The sequence below is a fragment of the Heptranchias perlo genome, chromosome 25 (assembly GCF_035084215.1).
Source record: "Heptranchias perlo isolate sHepPer1 chromosome 25, sHepPer1.hap1, whole genome shotgun sequence".
Taxonomy (NCBI): domain Eukaryota; kingdom Metazoa; phylum Chordata; class Chondrichthyes; order Hexanchiformes; family Hexanchidae; genus Heptranchias; species Heptranchias perlo.
In genome coordinates this window covers 32,829,352-32,850,668 of record NC_090349.1, presented here as the reverse complement: position 1 = coordinate 32,850,668, position 21,317 = coordinate 32,829,352, and the positions used below count along the sequence as shown (strand labels likewise).

Here is a 21,317-nt window from a genome sequence, read left to right as displayed (position 1 = left end):
CACCAGTCAGTTAGGAGAAAAATGGAGAAAATTGGGAAATCAAAATATGTGCAACGTCTCACACTGACTTCTCTGTGCTGTTCTTTGTGGGTTTTTTCCAGAGTGACCCAGAGTTCATCCAGTGGAAGAAAGAGTTAACAGAAGCTTTCAACGAGGCTCAGAGGGTGCTGCGGAGAGCCCCTAAGATGCTGAATAAGTCACGTTCAGCGGTGGTAGAGCTGACCAAACCCCCTCTCAGCCACAGGAACAGCAACGGGCTTTAAAAGAGAGCACTTGTGTGTGAGTGGGGGAACAGAAACAAGAGACCTGAGGATGGTTTTGTGCAAACTACTTCTATATCACCTCGTACGTGGTCCAGCGTGTTGTTATTAGTTAATTATATGATCCCACAAAACAGGGTATATATATTATATATACACGTATATATATATCTATATCTATATGTATATATATATATATATATATTTATATATAAATATATGTATGTATACATGTATGTATATATGAATGTGAGACTTTCGGAACATTTTGGCTGTGTATTTTCTATTGGAAGTATTGATGAACGAGTGTAGCATCTGTTAACTGCAACCACAGTGACCACTGCGGTTCATGAGCCAACTCCACAGGAATGGACGAGAGGATGTTGCCAAATAATTTTGGAGAATTTATTTTGTCATGTGTCATTGCGCCCTGGTGGTGTTCTTTGCTTCATATCAGAGGGTTGGAGGAACATTGACATACAAAGCAAGTGACTGACTGGACCTTTGTTTTCAGTCACTGATTCACTCTTTTTTTTGCTCCTGGACTGCAACATATCACATAGAACATTGACACATCATCGGTGGTCCATCCGTCGCCATGGTTTCTCTGCTCTCAAAATGCTGTTTTGTGACATTATCTGTCACCATAGCACCTTGTGCCAATCAGTATCACGGTCGTCTGACCTGGATTTGGTTCGCTGTTTCAGACTCGCTATCTTGCCACATATCTGTTTACCAGCTGCTGCTTTCTGTACATACCCAACATTGGGTGATTGTAGACATCAGTTGGATGATGGATTGCTTTGTTTGCATGGTTACCAGATGCCAATTCATTTCCTGGTTGCCAAAGCAGTTACATTTGATTCTTGTTACACAGTCTGTGATAAACAATGGTGTGTTGGTGCTTAATTCCCCTCAGCCCCACGCCCCTGCTGATTGCAATGTTTCTATGATAACAAGAGAATGATTGCTACCACAATGGATCGCCAGGTTTCCAACGTGTTAATAACCTCTATCTCTCAGCTGTCGCTAAACTTTCATGGCTACTTGGATGTTGCTTTGTGGCCTGTTTTGTTGCTAGGGTTCAGTGGTTGCTAGATGACAACACAGTCACACTTCATTGTCGAATTTCCATGGATAGCGAATGACAATACATGGCTCAGTGTGTTTTGCCAAATGTCTATGGTTACTGGATATATAACTATGGTTACTGATTCATGACCCATCGTGCTTCTGTGATGCCTGGTTCCAGCCATGGACTATTCTGCTACTGTTGGGCAATTTTCAATTACTGTACTTAATTAGATGCTGATCTACAGACCTAGCCTGCTCCTGGTTTCTGTGTTTACAGATACTGACCCAGGATAACGGGACACCATTCCATTGTTAGATTCCTTGTCACAGTTTGGAGGATTTTGAAATCATTGCGTTGATGGGACATTAACGTGCGCACCAACCCGCACCTTTACTCCAGTGAGACGAAAAAGTTTAAGAATCCCTACATTCTACAACACTTCTGATCCACACAGCACATGATTTGTTTTGTAAAGTCTTTGTCCCCTTCCCACCGTGAAGTGCAAAGTGCCAATGGACTTTACAGATTAAGGAAGATTTAAAGAAATGATCTAAGAGAAAAGTAAAATATTTATCATAGATATTACTGTGCAAGTGTACATAATGTTTAAGAACTAATATACCAAGAATCCGTGGTAACAACTTGAGAAAATCTTTAAATGGTGATTGCGTAGCATGAGTTGCTTTATCGATATGTCTTCTATGAACAGTGACAACGTATTGTTACATCTTAATAACTGGTCAGTCGCAACAAGGGTCAGCTATTAATCCGAATTTAGGGAGCAACATCAACGCTGAAATTCATTTTTTTTTTGTTGCATTTTGTTTTAGCTACAGTACCACTAAAATGTTTAAACCTCATATTTTGACTGTAAAAAACACAAAGTTGATGTGTATAGTTTTTTCTGGTTATATTTTTGTTTAGGACTACTGCATTTAGTGCGTACTGAAAAATAATAATAACAAGGACAGGATTGGGCTCAAAATTTGCCACAACCATTGCCATGGTCTGCTCCTTTTAACAGAAGAGTCAGAGAACAATGGAACAAAACTAGCTGGTCTGATACAATTCTGTAGTGAGGCCTGAATGATTGCCAAACGGGATGATGTCATAATAGATTATGCCTGTTGCTAAGTGGGATGATGTCATTGGCTTCCTCTTTGAATCAGTGATGGATACGTACCCTGCCTTGTCAGAAGGGTGTATGGAGGTGGCACTGTTGAACCTAAGCAAGGGTACAAGATAGCCATTTTGAGTTAACCTGATTGGTTGGTTTACACTGGTGCTTATGATACAATAAGAAAACCGATATACAGCTCCCGCTCTTCCAGGAAAACGTTTTACCACCATTTTAACAGGTTGTTTCTCCTCCCTCCCCCTCCCCCACCCCGGCAATTTTTTTACACTTGTACCTGTCCTATTTCATGGCACCACCTGGTGGAAAGGCAACGATGGTGAGCAATTACGCAGACCAGCGGTCATTTTATTTTTCTCAGAGTTCAAAAATACTTTAGGACTTTTCATATTGAAGTAACATTGTCACTTTTCAGCCTCATAACTGAAATCTTGGTGCAGTTCATACGTTTCTAAAAGAGAGATTCACAGGGTTAACCTATACGGGCCTCCTTACAAAACAAAACAAAATTTACTACTTAAAGTGCTGTACGCAAATGAAAAATAATACGGTTAACTGATTTAACCAATTAGTTGCCCAAATCAATAACTCATTAATTCTACATTGTTGTAGGAGTTATCTCTAATAATGCACTTTGACTTTTGTAGTTTTATTTTCTGTTCAAAAATTTACGTATTTTAACAGAAGCTTTTCTGATAATGACATGGGCTTTGTCACCGTAGTAACCCCATAATTCTGTAACGCTGAGGTACATTTTTGTCATTACCACCTGAGCAGAGAGCATAAAGGAAAATTGGACAGGAAAGATTGCAGGTCCCGAACAGACCCTGCCTGATTTTCCTTCCATTTAAATTAATGGAAGGAAAATCAGATCAGGTCTGTAACCGGTGTGCCATCCCCACTGCCCAATTTCCCTCTCTACGCTCCACAAAAAGACAAAAATCTATCCCACTTTCTTTCAAACATTGCTTAGTATGATTCTTCTATTAGACTGCCATAAACAATGCACATTATGGGCATGATTTGACCCCGAGACGGGAAGGGGGCGGAGGGGTCAAATTGAGGCTGGGAAACCCGGAAGTACTAGGAAACCCAGAAGTACGGGTTTCCAAGACACCCATACGATTTTGACGTAAGGGCATCTTTTATTTTTTTTTGTGGGTTTGCCGACGGACTGACCGGCCTGATTGACTGGCTGTTCTCAGTCGGACGGAAGACCAGCCAGGGAGAGGACATGCTTAGGTAAGTCTTCAGGTACGTCTTTGTTTGTATGGATGGGGGGCATGGGAGGCACGGGGACATGAGTGGGAACGGGGACATGGGTGGGAATGGGGGCATAGGTTGGGACAGGTAATAGGTTGGCACAGGGTCGTCAGTCATGGGGGGAGGGATCAGGGGTCAGTCACGGGGGGGGGTGCGGGATCGGGGATCATTGCGGGGGTCTGCGATTGTTGGGGGTTCGGGGGTCTGTTGGGGGGGATCGGGGTTGGGGGTCTGCAATTCGGGGTCGGGGGTCTACGATCGGGGGTGGGGGGGTCCGCGATCGTTGAGGGGGGGTCACTGCAGGTAGGCTTGTTGGGCCTGGGGGAAGCACTCCTGCTCCTCCCGGCCCACAAGCTGTGCCAGAAAGGCACCTACCCGTTAGTCTCGAGCCTTCTCGCCTCCTTTCACGCGCGTGAAAGAGAATGCCCAGGAATCCCGGCCCCCCCGGGATTGAAATCAGAAACAGTGGGAAAATAGAGGCCCAGAGCCTCCTTGAAAGGTCCGACCGCCTCCTGGGAGGGGGTTGATCGCACGCCCCTCGTCCTGCCCTGCGAAAACCAGAGATGGGCGAGTTGGGACAGGTCTGAAATAGTTGCAATTTTGAATGCCCCTCCAGTCCCAATCCACCCGTTTTTCACTGTTAAAATCACACCCTATATCAGTATTATATATCAGCCATTGACCAACTTTGTGTCAGAGACCTGAAATAGTCATCAGAGGTTAGCACCATGACTCAAGATGGTCTAATAATGTGCATTGGCTGAGATTGTTAAAAAAAAATCTTTCATAAACATTAAAAGCATAAGCAAGATAGAAAGGGCTAACTATTGTGATGACATAACCCAATAAATAAGTGATCAATACAAAACCTGTGAGTGCCAGTTGCAAATAATTTTATCCGATGGTAGAGGGAAGTTACTTATTAGAAGCAGATGATCTTGTCACTCAGGAGCATTCTCCTCTTTGAATCAGTTTTGGATTCAACCATGTTTGAGAACTTTTGGCTTTTGAATTAGTGAAAGATTCTTAATGCATGTTCTATAATGAGTGTTACAGGGAGGAGTAAGTTGTAGAGAAAGTGTTTTATTTCATCTCCATATTAGTGAGCAGTGCCCATTCTACCAGTGAATGTTACAATGAAGAATGTGTTACAGTGAGGTTTTATATGATACCTGCATTAATGAAATATTCTTAATGCATATTCTGTCAGTATTATAGCGAGAGATATATGACCAAGAGGAGGCTACAAAAGAACATAAGATCATCAGAAATCATGGAATGATAAAATGCCATTTTGGCCAATCAAGCCCTTGTTTCTAGAGGCCATGTTCAGTTTGCTTTGTGATGCATCCTACCCCAAACCATTCCCTCTCTTGAGGAAAGGTTTCTTTCTATCCCCAAAGTTAGTACTTTGTGGGAAGAAGAATAAGGAGAGGAACTATTCATTAAATGGCTAAAGAAGGAGAAGAGCACAGAGATTTATGGGTTCAGGTGCACAAATCTTTAAAAGTGCGATGATCAATTTATAAAGCAACAAGGAAATTTGAAATCGTAGGTTTTGTAAATAGGTACTCAGAGTATAAAAGCAAACAGGTAATGCTAAATATGTACAAATTGTTGGCTAGACCGCAGTTAAAATATTGTGTCCAGTTTTGAATGCCTTTATGAAGGATGTCAAGGCCATGAATAGAGAACAGAAGAGATTTACTAAAATGAGAAACTTTAGTTATTGGGAGAGACGAGAGAAACTGGGGCTTTTCCCACTAGAATAGAAAAATTTTAAGAGGCATTTGTAGTGCCAGAAAATCCTTTTACTCTTCATGTTACCCTGGGGCCAGCGAAAGATAGAGTGTAAAAGTGACATCATCTTAAATGTAAATATTACGATTTTCCCACGTTTTCCTTCCATCATCTCCTGAAGGCACTGACTCATGCAGGGGTAAAGTTCCACAGATGCCAGGATCCCTATAATATCTCACCCAAATGGCCAATTAGCAAGTGGCCTTTCTAACCCCTTATTTATTTATTTGTGCAGTATGCTTTATTCCCCTTTCTTTCTGCATTGTTTTTTGTGTGAACATGCCCTCACCTCCATGTGTCCTTCTTCCACCTTCCTAACCAGGGTACTGAACAGCCATGGCTCTGAACATTTTCAAACATAGCCAGTAAGACTTCAGGATAGGAGGTGTAATTTAACCTGACAAGTTGAGGCAGCCAGCAGAAAGTTCATGGTGACAAGGGGCCAGCCAAGGATAGAAAGTACCTAAAAATGCTGTGCATAATTTTATGAATGAAGTGGATTTACCTCAGGAGCAATATTCCTCAGTAATTAATAGGTAAAAGGCATGTTCAGAAAATCTCACCACAACCATAACCCAACATTTTCTAGGCTATCCTAGAGTAAAGGACAGGGCCTTAGTGCAGATAAACAGTAACACGTCTTGGTTGAAGTAGCCACAAGTGTTTCTTACCTCTGAAAATGTTTGTATATATTTTTTATATAATGATTCCATATTTATTGCATTTTATGCATCATTAACAAAAGCAGAATGTTAAACAGTGAACACCCAAATGGCTGCCAACTATGTGCACCCTCAAATACAAAGTTGTTGAGTAAAATCACATTTCTGCTGGCTCTATTTACACTGTCCCCCTTCCCACCATATTTGCAGGTGGACTATTTGATTGTAATGTTTTATAAACCACTATAATATGGGAAATCTCACTGAACTAAATTTTGTTCATCTTAAGGATGATTTTTAATTGTTGTGCTTAGCATATGCAGTAAGATTATTGACAAGACAGATTCTTGTTTAGGCTTTGTTTTTTGCGATAAATGGGCTAATGTAAAATCTGTAAAAAAAAAACCATTTTACAGTATTTTTATATTTTGTTAATGTGCCTTTTAGACAGTACTGCCAAGTAATAATACATTTGCCATGTGACCACAGCCCAGGTAACCCAGCTGAAATGTTGAGGTACAGCTGCAGGGCAGGTAGGACCTACCAATGACTTCATTCTGTGGTTTATTGATCTTGCCAAGGGTGCATACCCCGATAACGCTCACTAAGTTACCACTGTTTACTTACCCATGAAGCAGTCTGGTAACATGGGAGGGAAAAGCATTGTTCTCCATGTTTAAAGAGTAAAAGTATCATGACAAGTGTGAAATATGTAAAGGCAGGTTTGTAAATATTCCTTAAATTACTTCCATTTGAAATGGCAAAAGAATTTACAGATCATTAAAAGCATCTGCAGAGAACATGAGAGCGTTTCCCCTTCTCAGTACAGTAATCAACCGGCAGTGAACTGTAACTTGGAAGGGTGCTGTAACTCCTCTTTTGTAACCAGCTAAAGAACTCTGAGATGTGTCTTTCAATACCAAAATTCACCAACTTTCTTACCAAAGAAATCTGTTTGAAAGTTAGTGCAGTGATAATGATAGGTACATATCAGAATCACACTGACAATGACGGGTAGCACGTTGGTCAGGAGAAGGTCTCTTCATTAAAAAGTGACTGCCAGGCACCTGGGCCAATAGGGGGCTCATCTAAGGCGCCCATCTGACCCATAGGCCAGAAAGTGGGAGGTCCGCTGCCAGTCCAGGGGTTGCTAGTGCCCCCTACCCTCTACCCCCCGCCCCCCCAGAAAGAAAACCCAAACAACACTCAAGCCACGATCTAGACATGGACCCCAGTTGGTGCCCTCATCGACCCATTATTTGGCCGGTACTTCTAGTTTCACTTGGTGTACCAGCTGCCAATGATACACCTGGCTAATGCAAGGCTAGGTACGTGAATTCATGGTGTTGAGATACCCAGCCCTGCTCCTGCTTTGCTGCTGACCTTGTTTGAGGCGGGCTTTAGCTTCACTACAAACAAGACCCAGTGGAATACCCAACGTAAGGTCGGGACCTGGTGTATCCAGGTTCCGAACTAATGTGCGGTCCTTCCAGCGCATTCCCACTAGGTATACAGCAGGAGTGTACCGAAAGAGCAGTGGATTTCCAGCCCCCGTCTTTGTAGATGTAGAATTTCTCAGTCACAATCGTTAATGCTGTTGTATGCATTGATGTCATAGAATTTGGTGATATTCTCAGTCTGTACAAACCAAAAATGCAGCCAAGTACCCCATATACAGTTTGTACAATATTATACTGCAGCAGGGAATGATCTCACAGCTATGATCCAATCTTGGGATTCCATTGGTTATAAACTGATTTAAGTTTCACTTTTGCGATGTCTAATATCATCGAAACCCCTCACTTGAGCTTACATTCTGTATCCCTCAGATATATATTGGTTTAAATTATCATTTTAAGTTTAATGTTTAGAACGCAACAACTTTTTTACTGAGAAAGCAAGGTGGTAAACCATGGCCCATAGTGAAGGATATCAAATAAAGGGCAAACTGCAAATGCTGGAAAATGTAAAATAAAAACAGAAAATGCTGGAACTACTAAACAGGCTATCTATAATCTATAAATAGAAAAGATAGGTTATTTCAGATGTGTGTTCATCATCAGTGCAGAAAAGAACTGGAGAAAAAATGAGGAAGTCGTGATTGGGTTTCATCAAGCTCGGGTTTTCAAAAGCAATTGTTGCATGTAAAAAAAATCTTGCGTTACAATAGGTCTGTGAGGTTCTGTCGTGCTATTGACCCCACTGGTCAGAGTGCTGATCTTCCAGTTCTCCCTCATATTGAGGGTGACTCTCATTTCTGAACAATCATTCAAGTTTCTAATGTACCCACACTTAGCTCATTACTATTTACTGCTATACTGTGTATGAAACAGAATAAATGAAGAGTCCTTGATAACCCACATCATCTTTGGGTCTAAAGTAGCCATTGAATCCCCAGCAAATTTAGCTGCATCTTGTGCCATTGTCACTTGGATCCTCATTACATTTTCCACAGGTTGGAAGGTTCAGTAGTGCTCCTGGTGCACTGAAAAACAAAATAGTGCTGCATACACCCTCACAACAATGTTCAATTGGCTGCCCTACAGTTGATGGGGAGAATGCTGTGGAAGCATTTTATAAGCATGCATTACAGAGTAGGGGATGATGTGATAGAATCAGATCTGTATTGACGAAGGACAAGGAAAAATAACCAGCCACTATTAATAGGCCCCTTCTGCAGTATCTCTGTTGATTTTTAATCTGGAAGAAGCTGATTTTAACAGACATGGGGCTGGTGGAGAAATGTAATTAAATGTGTCATCTTTAACTTGGACTCAAATCACATTGCACACACTCTACAACAAAGAGTTTTATTCTTAAAAAAAAAGATATCTCAAAAGCCAGTCTGGAATAACTCCCACTCATATATATATGTATAACACATGGATGCCAACTCTCTCTTGTTTGGAGTGAGTCTCATTCATTTTGGTTTTAAAAATGTTTTGACATAATTCATTCCTATAAATAAGCACATCCCCATCTGTTTGAATGGGTTTGCAACCTATTTCACTCTTTTTGATCCTGTAATTCTCACTCCTAACATTCCCCACTCAGCTACTACATCTGTCATACCTAGCCATTTCCTCACCCTGCAGGCAAAAAGACTAATGTCAGTAATTGAGGGATCCTGTTGAGCAGTGAGGTAAGCTTGCACCTAAGCAGCAAAGCTCCATCAGCTGGATAAGTGGACAGGTCCTTCTGCTGAAATCTAATTTAATTGCATACATTGTGAAATTGATACTGGCAGGCCACAGCAATGAAGTAGTGGTTTATGGCATCACCTTGTGGTAAATTTTGTGCCTTTTTGAGTCTCTGCACAATGAATAATTTGATTTTCATTAGCTCCGTGTTTTTTTTTACTTTAAAATCGTATTTTTTGCACCAGTTTTCAGGGACGTGAAAGAAGCTGCTTTGCATTAATGAGGCTGTCTGAATCGGGTTAATTCCTGTACTTTATACTGCTGAAGAAATGCTTTTAAGGATGTACTGAGAGTTGCAGCATTTCTAGTGGTGGCCTACGTGGTTTAACAGTTAAGTGCTTTAACCCCCGTTGCTGAGCCCCAAGTTTCACAAATCAAGTTCCAGGAAGCCAAGTGTAAGTTGAGGGGAGGGGTGTTTTGGGGAGGGGGTATGTCAGCCATTGTGCATGAGCTGTTTTGATCATGATTCCTATGGTGTTTGACAAATGTGTTTCAATCGATTTCTGAGCATGCATAAGCTCGATCCTGGAGATCTGGCCATGCTCCAATTCATGCCCATGTTCTAGAGACAATCGACCTGCAGCACAGTGGAGACTCCTCGAAAGAAACTCCAGGAAATTTGGGCTCAGGGATTGTGCACATTCTGATGTTTATCATGGAAGGCTGTGATTGGATTTCCACACAGAAAGTGGCCAGTTGATAACCAAAAAGATTGTTTCCTTTCAAACAAATGATAGGATGACCATCGGCAGTGTTTCACTTAAAGAGCATAATAAATGCAAAAGTAAATTGTGTAAAAGCTGATGGAGCTTATATATCCTCAAACTTGCCCATCCCCTAACCCTTTGCTGTTTAATCTGGTCAGTTATACTAACAAAAGGTGGAGAGCACCAGGACTGGAATGATCCAGGGTTGGGCTTGTCTTCGGTCATATTCAGTGGGACACATGCGTCAGACCATACGCGTGGTACAAAGCCCACATTAGCCCCCACGAAGATATGCTGCATCTTCAACTTCTATACAGTGCTTGAATTTTAAAAAAAAGAAAAAAATGTTTTTTAAGCTTTTGTTTATTGACTGAATCTTGTTAGTATTATATCAAACTGATGTATATATTCTAAAAAAAGGAGCATCCTATATACAGAATGTCTGACCTCTTCCCTCCCTCTCTTCCCCTATCCATCTACCCCTCAGTCTTCAATCTGTATCTTTTCAAAAGGATTCTACCGTATTGTGTCACGGACGCAGCTGTTTGTTTTTGGTGCCATGAACTCGGCTAAGCTGCCTTCAATGTAAAAGTTGGAATCGGTGGGGGGGAAGGGACCAGAAAGACATGTTATGTTATTTATTGTGAACCTGTCCTTTCGACATCATTGTGACATTCTGACATTCCAAACTGAACTCTCGTCTCAATCATTACTGTGCATGTGGTCATGTTACTGCTTCTCTGATTCTTTGCCCCATCTGAGATTTTCAGGTATTTTTATGTACTCAGCTGTGGAAATTGATCCCCAAATTTAAATGGCCATTCTCTCCACTGGTGGATCAGTTAGTAAAAGCAGCATGTAACTCAGCCATACAGGACAGTAGTTCAGTTTACTGTCTCTGCAGAATAACCTGATCTGGGTGGCAATTGAGGCATTGCAATTGGCATGAAATGAAAACTAGCCAACATTCCACTCTTAATTGGCATCCAGCGACGACCTGAAAGTAGGCATGCGTGAGCGTTGTGAGAACAGAATTGGTCTTGATTGTGTTTCCTCCTGCTGTGTAGGCTCACACATGAACAACTACTTGGGCAAGGTACTAGAGGGCTGCCAACACCTAATGGAACCATATCCCAGCAAGAGTTAACTCTTTCAGGAGAGGAGGAGAGAAAAGTGGAAGAAAAAAATATTCTATTCTTCCAAGGTGAAACATGGCATTTATCACAACAGTGCCTACTTCTTCCTACCTGACTAGAGTGCCATAAACCTGCCCCACTGAGGTGGTTTTATAATGGCAGTATTAATAACATTTGGATTTATAAAGCACCTTATTGCATTGAAATGTCTCAAAGCACTTTACCAAATGAATTACTGTTGGAGCACAGTGACTGTTGTAGGATTTCACTTGTGGCTCGGTGTACAGAATTAGATCAGCTATTCCTTATATAGCTAGCAGGGTGAAAATAATAATGTATTAGAGTGTTACGGTCTGCCTGCAATGCAATTCTTCACACTTGCTCCATGAATCACTTATGCCAAGATTGAAGTTAGGCAACAATAATCCTGCTATCACCTCGGAGGAATTTAATACTTCAAAATGGTGGCCAGGTCACATTTGGAGAAAAGTGAAGGTCGATCTAATTGGCATTATGGACAATGGTAAAGCACTCTCCCTCTTTAAAAACTGAAGTTTTATTTCATTTAAACTGCTCCCACACTTGTTGCATAAACAAAATGGATCCTGGGATCTGTGCTAAAACTGTGTTATTCCACTTGTTACTCGGAACTCACTCGACATTTACTGTCGAGTTCTTATTTGTGAATAATTTGAGAATTCTACTCATCTCCCCGGTAACCTCGCGGTTTTCCGTCAAAGCTCTCTGCAACATTCCATTTCAGGATCTGCTAACACAAGGACCTTGACGAGGAGATTTACATATTGCATGATTCATTGCAACACCATGTCATTCATTTATTTGAATTTTTCAGCAGAATGTGGTTGAAATTCCCATTTGCCCATACTCCGCATTAGCACTATTGCAGTTTTTGTTCAATTGAGTTATATAAATTTAGGTAAATCACATTCATTTTTGTTTACAGCAAGTGATAGCAGGATTTTTATTTCCAATTAACACTCTAAATGGACTTTGACACATACAAATTTTGAAAGCGGTGTCAGTGAATGTTATTTACACAATTTGTTCCAAATGTTACGTGGGTAGACTGGAGAAGCTGGGGTTGTTCTCCTTGGAACAGAGACAGTTGCGAGGAGATTTGCTAGAGGTATTCAAAATCATGAATGGTCTAGACAGAGTAGATAGAGAGAAACTGTTCCCATTGGCGGAAGAGTCAAGAACCAGAGGACATAGATTTAAGGTGATTGGCAAAAGAACCAAAGGCGACATGAGGAAAAGCTTTTTTACACAGCGAGCAGTTAGGATCTGGAATGCACTGCCTGAGGGGGTGGTGGAAGCAGATTCAATCATGACCTTCAAAAGGGAACTGGATAAGTACTTGAAAGGGAAAATTTTGCAGGGCTACGGGGATAGGGCGGGGGAGTGGGACTAGCTGGATTGCTCTTGCGTAGAGCCGTCGCGGACTCGATGGGCCGAACAGCCTCCTTCTGTGCTGTAACCTTTCTATGATTCTATGTATCAGTGAGCACTCTGGGAGTATATTATTCTGTTAATCACACAGCAGCAAGAGACTGGAACTGGGCATCTTTCACATTGTAATTTCAATCTATTATATCTGACATAATTCACAGGTTTTTAAGTGCAGATCAATAATTTTATAAGAAGTGAAAATGGACAGTTTCTCCATCTCGGTGTATAAAATTTTACAATGATTACAAATATTGCCCAGATTCCTTCTAATAATAGCAGCAGCATCTAGGAAATATTTGTTTGTGGAGGAGCATCCTATAATCTAATCTACCAACAGTATTAAAGATCAGGCCAATAAATAATTCCCCAGCTCACATTAATGAGATGCTTCTTTTCCTAACTACTTCATATAGCCAAGTATTTGAAATCCTACATAACACTATAAAATCAGTAAAGGCCAAATCTGTACAAGCTGGCAGTACTAAAGGTTATGGGACAGAATCATAGGTTATAGGGTGGTGGTGGGGTCAAAGATCATGCATTGGAGGAATCGTAGAAATTTCAGCACATCTGGCCCATCATCCCTGTGCAGGAGCTAGCTCCACATCAGAGTTAATTTCACTTTAATCAGTGTGTGTGGAGAATCACAGCTTCATACCCATACTCTATCACTCATTTGAACATGTTGGATGTTGAACATCATTCAATCACTGCAACCTCCACCTACCACAGAATGTGTATTGCTGAGGGTGAAATTCCCTGACCCTGAAATTCCCAGAGGTTCACTGTGCCTGGGGATGGGGTCATTTGCATAACGGGAATGAGTGCATAATGCCTGGACGGAGAACCTGCCCCAAGCTGCCAGTCAGAATGTCAGTGCGGTGCCATACCATGCTTCTGCTCCCAGTGGTGCAAGTGAACCGTCTGAGACCAATTACCTGCCAGTCTCTTCGACACCAGCTCCAAGCTGGCGAGAGTTGTGCTGAGACCTTTTGAGGGTGGAATTCCCAGGAGAGCCTGGACACTCCCCCAAACACACTTTCTTGACATGAAGGAGTGGGGGGGGGGGGGGGAGAATGGGTGGAAGTTCCACCCACAGCCCCTCTCCCATTGGAATTTAAAAGGCTAGTACAATGAAGGCAAAATCCCAGGATAACCATGTTCTACCCAACAGCTCCCCCCGCAGGTGGAAATCAAGCTTTTTGTTCTCTTCAGGCCCAGGAATTTTGTGGTCCCTCTTATTAAAATACTTCTCACCTATCTCTTGATTGTACATCATCCCTAAGTGATTGCTGAAGTACACCGACACTCTCAAACCAGGCAGTTTCAAGAGCTGCCACGGTGAAGACTCTCCCTCTGATTTTTGTTCCCTCCCAGTTGTGCAGTATCTGACCTCCACTTACTGTTCGTTGCCAATTTATTGAGTGGAAGGTCCCAGGCTTAAACATGTCCAATAAAACTTTCTGATCTACCTCAGCCTGTCATTTCCTGTTATGATACATCTGAACATGAGGGAATTTTGCAATGAGCGAGTCAGATATCAGCACCCGCAGCACAAATGTTTATTAACAGCATCTATTTGAATCCAGCCCAGATCAAAGGGAATGAAAGTCTCTCGGCTATCTGTTGTGAAAGGAGTTTGGGCAATTTCTAGTGGGCATGGGTTCACAACACAAAAGAGTTCAGCACAAATTAGCAAAGCAGAGACACCACAAGCATTGCTGATTTGAGAAATGAAAATGTTACATTGGTGCAATAGAGGGTGTTCTTTTGTAATAGAGTTACAGTACAGTATTGATGTATATATAATTTTTTTAAAACTTGAATTTATATAGCACCGTTCACGACCTCAGGACATCCCAAAACACTTCATAGTCAATGAAGTACTTTTGAAGCGTAGTCACTGTTGTAACATAGGCAGACACAGCAGCGAATTTGTGGACAGCAAGGTTCGACAAACCAAAGATTAATGACCCAGATAATTTGTGCTTTAGTTGTGTTTGTTGGCTGAGGGATAAATGTTGGCCAGGATAACTCTCCTGCTCTTCTTCAAATCGTGCTGTGGAATCTTTTACATCCACATAATGAGGCAGACAGAGCCTTGGTTGAACGTCTCATTCAAAAGACATCAGCTCTGATAGTGAAGCACTCCATCTGCACTGAAGTGTCAACCTAGATCATGTGCTCAAGTCTCTGGAGTGGAGCTTGAACCCGCAATCTTCTGACTCAGAGGCAAGAGTGATACCACTGGGGTCAAGGCAAACAGGAGCTTTATATCTATCCCATGTTATACTTAACCTGGGAGTGCTTGTTGAGTGCTGTAGAAGGAATTCTTGTTCTACTTCTAACCTTACTTGAGAGTGCTTGACGCTAATACCAGCATGAACTATTGGGTATTTTGTGGCATTCTGTCACTAGATACCATGACGACGGCATCAGGCCTAATATGGTTCCAAAAACAAGTAAAAACCAAGCCATTGATTAATGATTGAAAGATAACACACTGGTCTACAATGGAAGTTGTTTTAGGAGAGGCTTCTATTAGTACTTCCTCCCCTTCCCCCATTTTCAAAAAACATAGCTTCAAATATGAAACCTGTGTAGCTGGGGGAAGGGTGCAGTTACACTGCCCTCCCAGAGTTTGGATGTCTGCAGATAGTAATTCTTCACTGAATTATGTGTGTTTCCTTTTCATTTCATGCCTCAGCTTCCTCATGCCCTACCTAACCTGACCCACATTACTCTGTAGCTTCTCCAACTCCACTCAGCCCTCATTGGACTCATACCTTGCACGAGAAAGAAAAGAAAGAACTTGCATTTATAAATGGCCTTTCATGATCTCTGGACATCTCAGAGCTCTTCACTGCCAATGAAGTACTTTTGAAGTGCAGCCACTGTTGTAATGTATGAAACGCAGTAGCCAATTTGTGAGAGCAAGGGTCCCACAAACAGCAATGTGATAATGACCAGATGGTCTGTTTTAATGATGTTTGTTAAGGGATAAATATTGACCAGAGAGAACTCCCCTGCTCTTCTTCAAGATAGTGCCATGGGATCTTTTACGTCGATTTGAGAGGGCAGATCTCATCCAAAGGATAGCATCTCCGACTGTGCAGCACTCCCTCACCACTACACTGATCAAGCTAGAATTTTGTGTTCAAGTCTCTGGAGTAGGACTTGAACCCGCAACCTTCTGACTCAAAAGCAAGATTGCTACAAACTGAGCCACAGCTGACACCGAGACCCAGGAGATGCTCCCTCGACCCAACTCCTGATCACTTAGCTACCTCTCTTAAGCCCAATTCTTGCTAACACAGTTAACTGCTCCCTTCTGACACTGTATCTGCCTTTCAAAACTGCTGTCATAATTTACTCCTTAAAAAGCCCACCCTCAACACCTCCATCTCTTTAACTACCATCCCCTCTCCAGCTTTCCCCTCCTTTCTAATGTTCTCAAATGCATCGTCGTCAGCCATCTCTGTGCTCGCTTCTCCCATCAATCTCTGTTTAAATCCCTTCAGTCTGATTTCCATTTCAACCAAGACTGCAGTGGTCCTCATGTGTGACTGCAATTACGGTTCATTGTCCCTCCTCAAACTCTCCATGGCCTTCAATATGGTTGATCACACTATCTTCCTCTAGTGTCTGACCTTCATAATCCACCTCCAAAGCACCACCCTCACATGATTCCATTCCTATCTCTCCCTATGTAGTCAGCATAGCTCCTGCAATGGCCTTTCCTCCCATATCTGCAGTCATTTCCAGTATACTCCAAGGTTCCATGCTTTGCACAACCCCCCAATAGTCATCTAAATGCTGCCATTTGGCAACATTATTCATAAACATCTGATTATCTTTCATATATATGCAAATAATACCCAGTTATACCTCTTCAACCTTACCTTTAATTTCAGCTATGTTAGTATGGTGTCTGACTGTTCACAAACTTTCTGCAGTTCAACATTACCAAGATCAAAGTCATCCTGTTCTGCTTTCACCGAAAAACAAGCACTTTACTTCCTGATCCCAACACCCTTCCTAGTTGATCCCCCAGGATGAATCCAACTGTGTGTAACCTCATCGGCCTGTTCATCCCTGAGCTGAGCTTTAAACCCAATATCCAGTCCATCACTAAAACCAACTACTTTTTCCTTTGAAATAACATGTCCTTCATACCTCACCACAAAAGTTGATAGAACCCCTCTCCATGCCTTTGTCATCTCCAAGCTTCACTTCTCCAATGTTCCGCTTGCCAAGCTCCATCCCACGTTATATCCAACTCTTCCAGAACTTATTTGCCGACATCCTATTCCACAATAAATTGCATTTGCCTATCTTTATCAATGTCTACCGGCTTCCCATCTGCCAGTCCATTGGTTTCACAATCCTTGTCCTCATTTACAAATCCCTCCTTGGCCATTCTGCACTCTACCTCTTATACCCTCCAGCTTCCTGACTGATCTACTGGGCATCCTACCCTCCCTGTATTCCAACCTTCAAACAATTTGCCCCGGGACTCTGCAGTTCTCTTTGCAAATCAATCTGCCTTGCCCACATCTCTTCCACCTTCAAAAGCTTTCTTAACACCTGCCCCTTCAACCATAATTTTGACCACCTTCCTCAAGACTTTCCCCTACTCCTGCTCAGGTCGAACTGCCATGTTGTGATGAACCTTCAGATGTTTTTGCTACATTAAAGGTATTATATGAATGCCGGTTACTGTAGTATATTTCTGTCCATTCATTCTGCAGGAATTCTGGAGAGGGGAAGGCATCCTTTCTTAGGGCAGAGTCCCAAACAAGTATCTAGTTGATTATCAACTGGATTCAAACATTTGTGTCACGTATCAGGTCATTGGGGATGATGAGCGGAGCACTTGTTTATGTGTTTCTATGTCAATGCCATGCTGGGAAGTGATTTATGTTGAATTTGATACATAAGAAAGCATGGAACGAGAACAGACCATTCAGTTCCTCAAATTCACTCATTCCACTGAGTAGGTGTGTGACAGACACAAAGCCCTGTCTTTAAATCATACAATTACTATTATATCTTTTTCATGTGAATTTTGGATTGGTCAAAATGATGTGATTTTGAAACAAAACAACTAGCTACACTTTGAGAAGAATTCTTTTGTCCTTGCATGGTAAAAGTGAGTCAAAGTTCAAGGATGTAGCTATTAATTTCACGGGGAGGTAAGCTGTTTGTAACCAGAATCCAATCAAATCAAATTTTTTTGGCTAGTACCTCAGGCTGTTCAAATGGTAATGTGTACTAATTTTTCACTATGGTAGCAGAGGAGCTTGTTTGAAATTGCTACGGTCACTAAGAGGGTTTCATGACAGACGATAATTCCAATGTACTTTGTTTCAGTCCTAGTCTAGTAAACAAACAGCAAAGGGGCTGTTGTCCACATCCCATCCACTCAAGTGATAGAAATAATTAATTGTATAATTACCAGGCTGCTGAGAAAAAAATTGAAGGGTTTCTTCAAAGGAACATGCCTAGTGTGAAAGAACTGCTTTGTTCTGGGGAGGCAAAGGCCAGTGTAGCAAAGTATAAGTGTGACTGGCTTTCCCTATTCAGCAGCTCATTTCAACCATTTGTTTCTGCATCACATGAGTGAGACAGAACTCTAGGAGGCAGAGATGTACCATTATTATGATCATTAAAGAAATTCTAAAAGGGAATCTGATTTCAAGCTATTATTTGGATATAGGAAGTTTAAAGTAGTATGTAAATCAAGCTTTGTATTGCAAATTATCTGCTGTATAATCTCTTCTGTGTAATTAAATATGGTGTAAATAAATTTGATCATTAGCTTTAGCCTGAACATGCAGTCTGATAGCGTGATGTTTTCTTCCTTTTCGGAGAGTGCAGGAGTGCATGGTGGCCTTCTTGAAACGTTGGTGCCTCGGTAAAAGAATAATTGTTAATTGTATGGTACCATCTATAGCATAATTGAAGGTGCAAGTTTCAGATCGTAGGAGATGTGGAAACTGAATTTTGCTGTGAACATGAATAAAGAAAGCTGGGAAACAGCCAGCTGTGACGCTAGCAGCAGTCCTCAGGTAAGTGATTAAAAAGGACCGGGAAGGGGGGGTGACCGGGTTGGGAACTGGCACAATTGGGTCAGGAGGTAGCCGTGGCCAGAGGGGAGGCAGCGGTGGCCTTGGGGGAGGTAGCGGCCGCAATTGGGGCACTTCTGCTCCTCTCAGTTCCACATTCAAGTAAGTAGATTTTAAAAACTTACCTTTTTGGTTGAAGCAAGGGCCGCCTGTTAAGCCCCATGTAGGCCTGGTTTTCCTGAGTGCAGCCTCAGGGAAAACCAATCTTGCAGTGGGGACCTCGTACAGGCGTGAAGCCCCTTATTTGCATATGCAAAGGGTCTATCGGCTGTTTCAGGTGTGGGCACTGAACGCCGATTTTTTTACCTTTAGGCAGGTGGTGCATTTCTGGCTCATAATGAGCATGAACTTCCTGCCCATGACATTGGAGGCTTAGAAGGCCGTTTAGCTGCGCGGCCAAATTTCTACGTCTTACTCTAGGCTTGCAATATAAAGAAACGCCGCTTGCGTAAGGTAAGGATCAGTCACAGATACTGGTGCGGTTCCTACGCCCAAAGAAAAGTGCCACTTAAAATTTGCTTTGCCTGCTGAACTGAGTCAATGCTTTCTCAACAATGCCAACATTCCATCTCAAGAGCAGAAATAACAAACTATGAAACAGTCGATGTTTATTATTCAGCAAAATAGCACCGGAACTGCAATTTTTTGAGACTTGTTTAAGCTGTGCTCAGTTTTACAGTATGTTACAACAGGAAAGTGATTAAAGCTGTATAGAAACTTTTTCTCAGCCTCATTGAGCCTGAAATTTTGTGTTTTCTTGGGGTGGTTCCAGCATAGGGGGACCGGAATTTTAGGCATAAGTCAGATACGCCACTTACACCTATTCTAAAATAGACTAAATTCCGCTGGTATTGGGTGTTGGCAAAAGAAGCACCTGGTGTACGTATGCAAAAACAGGACAATGAAGGCAAAACACATTGTCCCCAAAATTATGCCTTTTATGCCAGAATTGCACCTGACATGTAGAAAAGAAGGGTGATTTATCTGCATGACTTGTCAGACCAGGAAGTTGTTGAATTCACAGGCTTTGACTGTCCATAATCTTAGTCTGAAGCGAATCTTTTCTCAGCTGTGCTGCTAAGAAAAGATTCTGCAAACTGCCTTTCAGCAGATCCAGGCAAAAGAACCAAAGGGTAGTTAAGGAGAATTTATTTTTGAATTACATGTGAAGCTTACTTTTCCCCCTATGAGCAGTTCTTTACACTTATCCGTAGTAAAGCCCATCTGCCATTGTTCTCCCCATTTACAAATTTTATCCAAACTCATTCGGTAATCTCGGAGTTGCCGACTCTAAATTCACTGCACCTCCTAGTTTGGTATCAACTGCCGATTTGACCACTTTGCATGGAGTTTCTGAATCCAAATAATTTTTGTAAATTAGAAACAGTAGTGGTCCCAAAACCGAGCTGTGAGGCACCCCACTCAGTACTGTCCCCCCGCCCCAGCGTAACTCCTTGAATGAGTACTCATTGTTTTCTTCCCATCAGCCAATTTCTTATCCATTCCCTAATGTTTTTAGTTTAACTAATAGCTTTTCACAGAATTTTGACAAGTGCCTTTTGGAAGTTTAGGTACACTACATTGCAGGCTTACCACAGTCCACTTGGTTTGCCATTTCCTCAGTGAAGTTTAGGAGGTTGGTCTGGCAGAATCCTTTCCCTCTAAATCCATGTTGACTGTTGTGTACTTGGTTATTATTGTACAAATAATGTTCATGTTTACTCCTGATAATCAATTCAATTATTTCATATGGACTGAAAATAAAACTAATGGTTCTGTAAGTAGCCTGCGACTGTTTTGTCCTCCTTTTTGAATATGGGCACCAGGTTAGTTGGTTTCCTGTCTATTACTTCCCCAGTTTCCATTAATTTTCGGTGCCTTGCAGATCTCTTAAGTAGTCTCTTTCTGGAACAAATACCATTATTCTCTGAGGAGATATTTGTATTTGACAATGGCGGGCATCACAGCCCGGACTGACTGGCCTCACCTAACAGTTGTAAACAATTTTACAACACCAAGTTATAGTCCAGCAATTTTATTTTAAATTCACAAGCTTTCGGAGGCTTCCCCCTTCGTCAGGTGAACGATGTGAAATGACGTTCACCTGACGAAGGGGGAAGCCTCCGAAAGCTTGTGAATTTAAAATACAATTGCTGGACTATAACTTGGTGTTGTAAAATTGTTTACAATTGTCAACCCCAGTCCATCACCGGCATCTCCACATCACCTAACAGTAACATCGGTGCACTTTCCAGTAGGAGTCACTGGGTAGGGACACTGATTGATCTCCCCACCCCCAACCCAGAAGTGTTGAGACCAATGGTAACCCCTCAAGTACCCCCGTCTCCCAGCTAAGATGAGCTAACACAACACACACTAAGAATTGAACCTGTACCCTCCTTTTCTGTCACTATGACAAAGGACTTACATGTACCAACTGAGCCATGGTGGGGAGCTGGTTATTTCTTGTAATATTAAACT

General features: G+C 41.9%; 1 protein-coding gene across 1 annotated transcript in view; it reads left to right on the top strand.

The window, feature by feature from the left end:
* The window catches only part of grk3 (G protein-coupled receptor kinase 3), a 244,025-nt gene extending 241,801 nt beyond the window's left edge, over positions 1–2,224 (top strand). Inside the window, exon 21 of the mRNA XM_068005936.1 lies at positions 102–2,224. Coding sequence (XP_067862037.1) covers positions 102–263 — 162 coding nt within the window. The 3' untranslated portion in view covers positions 264–2,224. The remainder of the gene's footprint in view (positions 1–101) is intronic.
* The last annotated feature ends 19,093 nt before the right edge of the window (positions 2,225–21,317 follow it).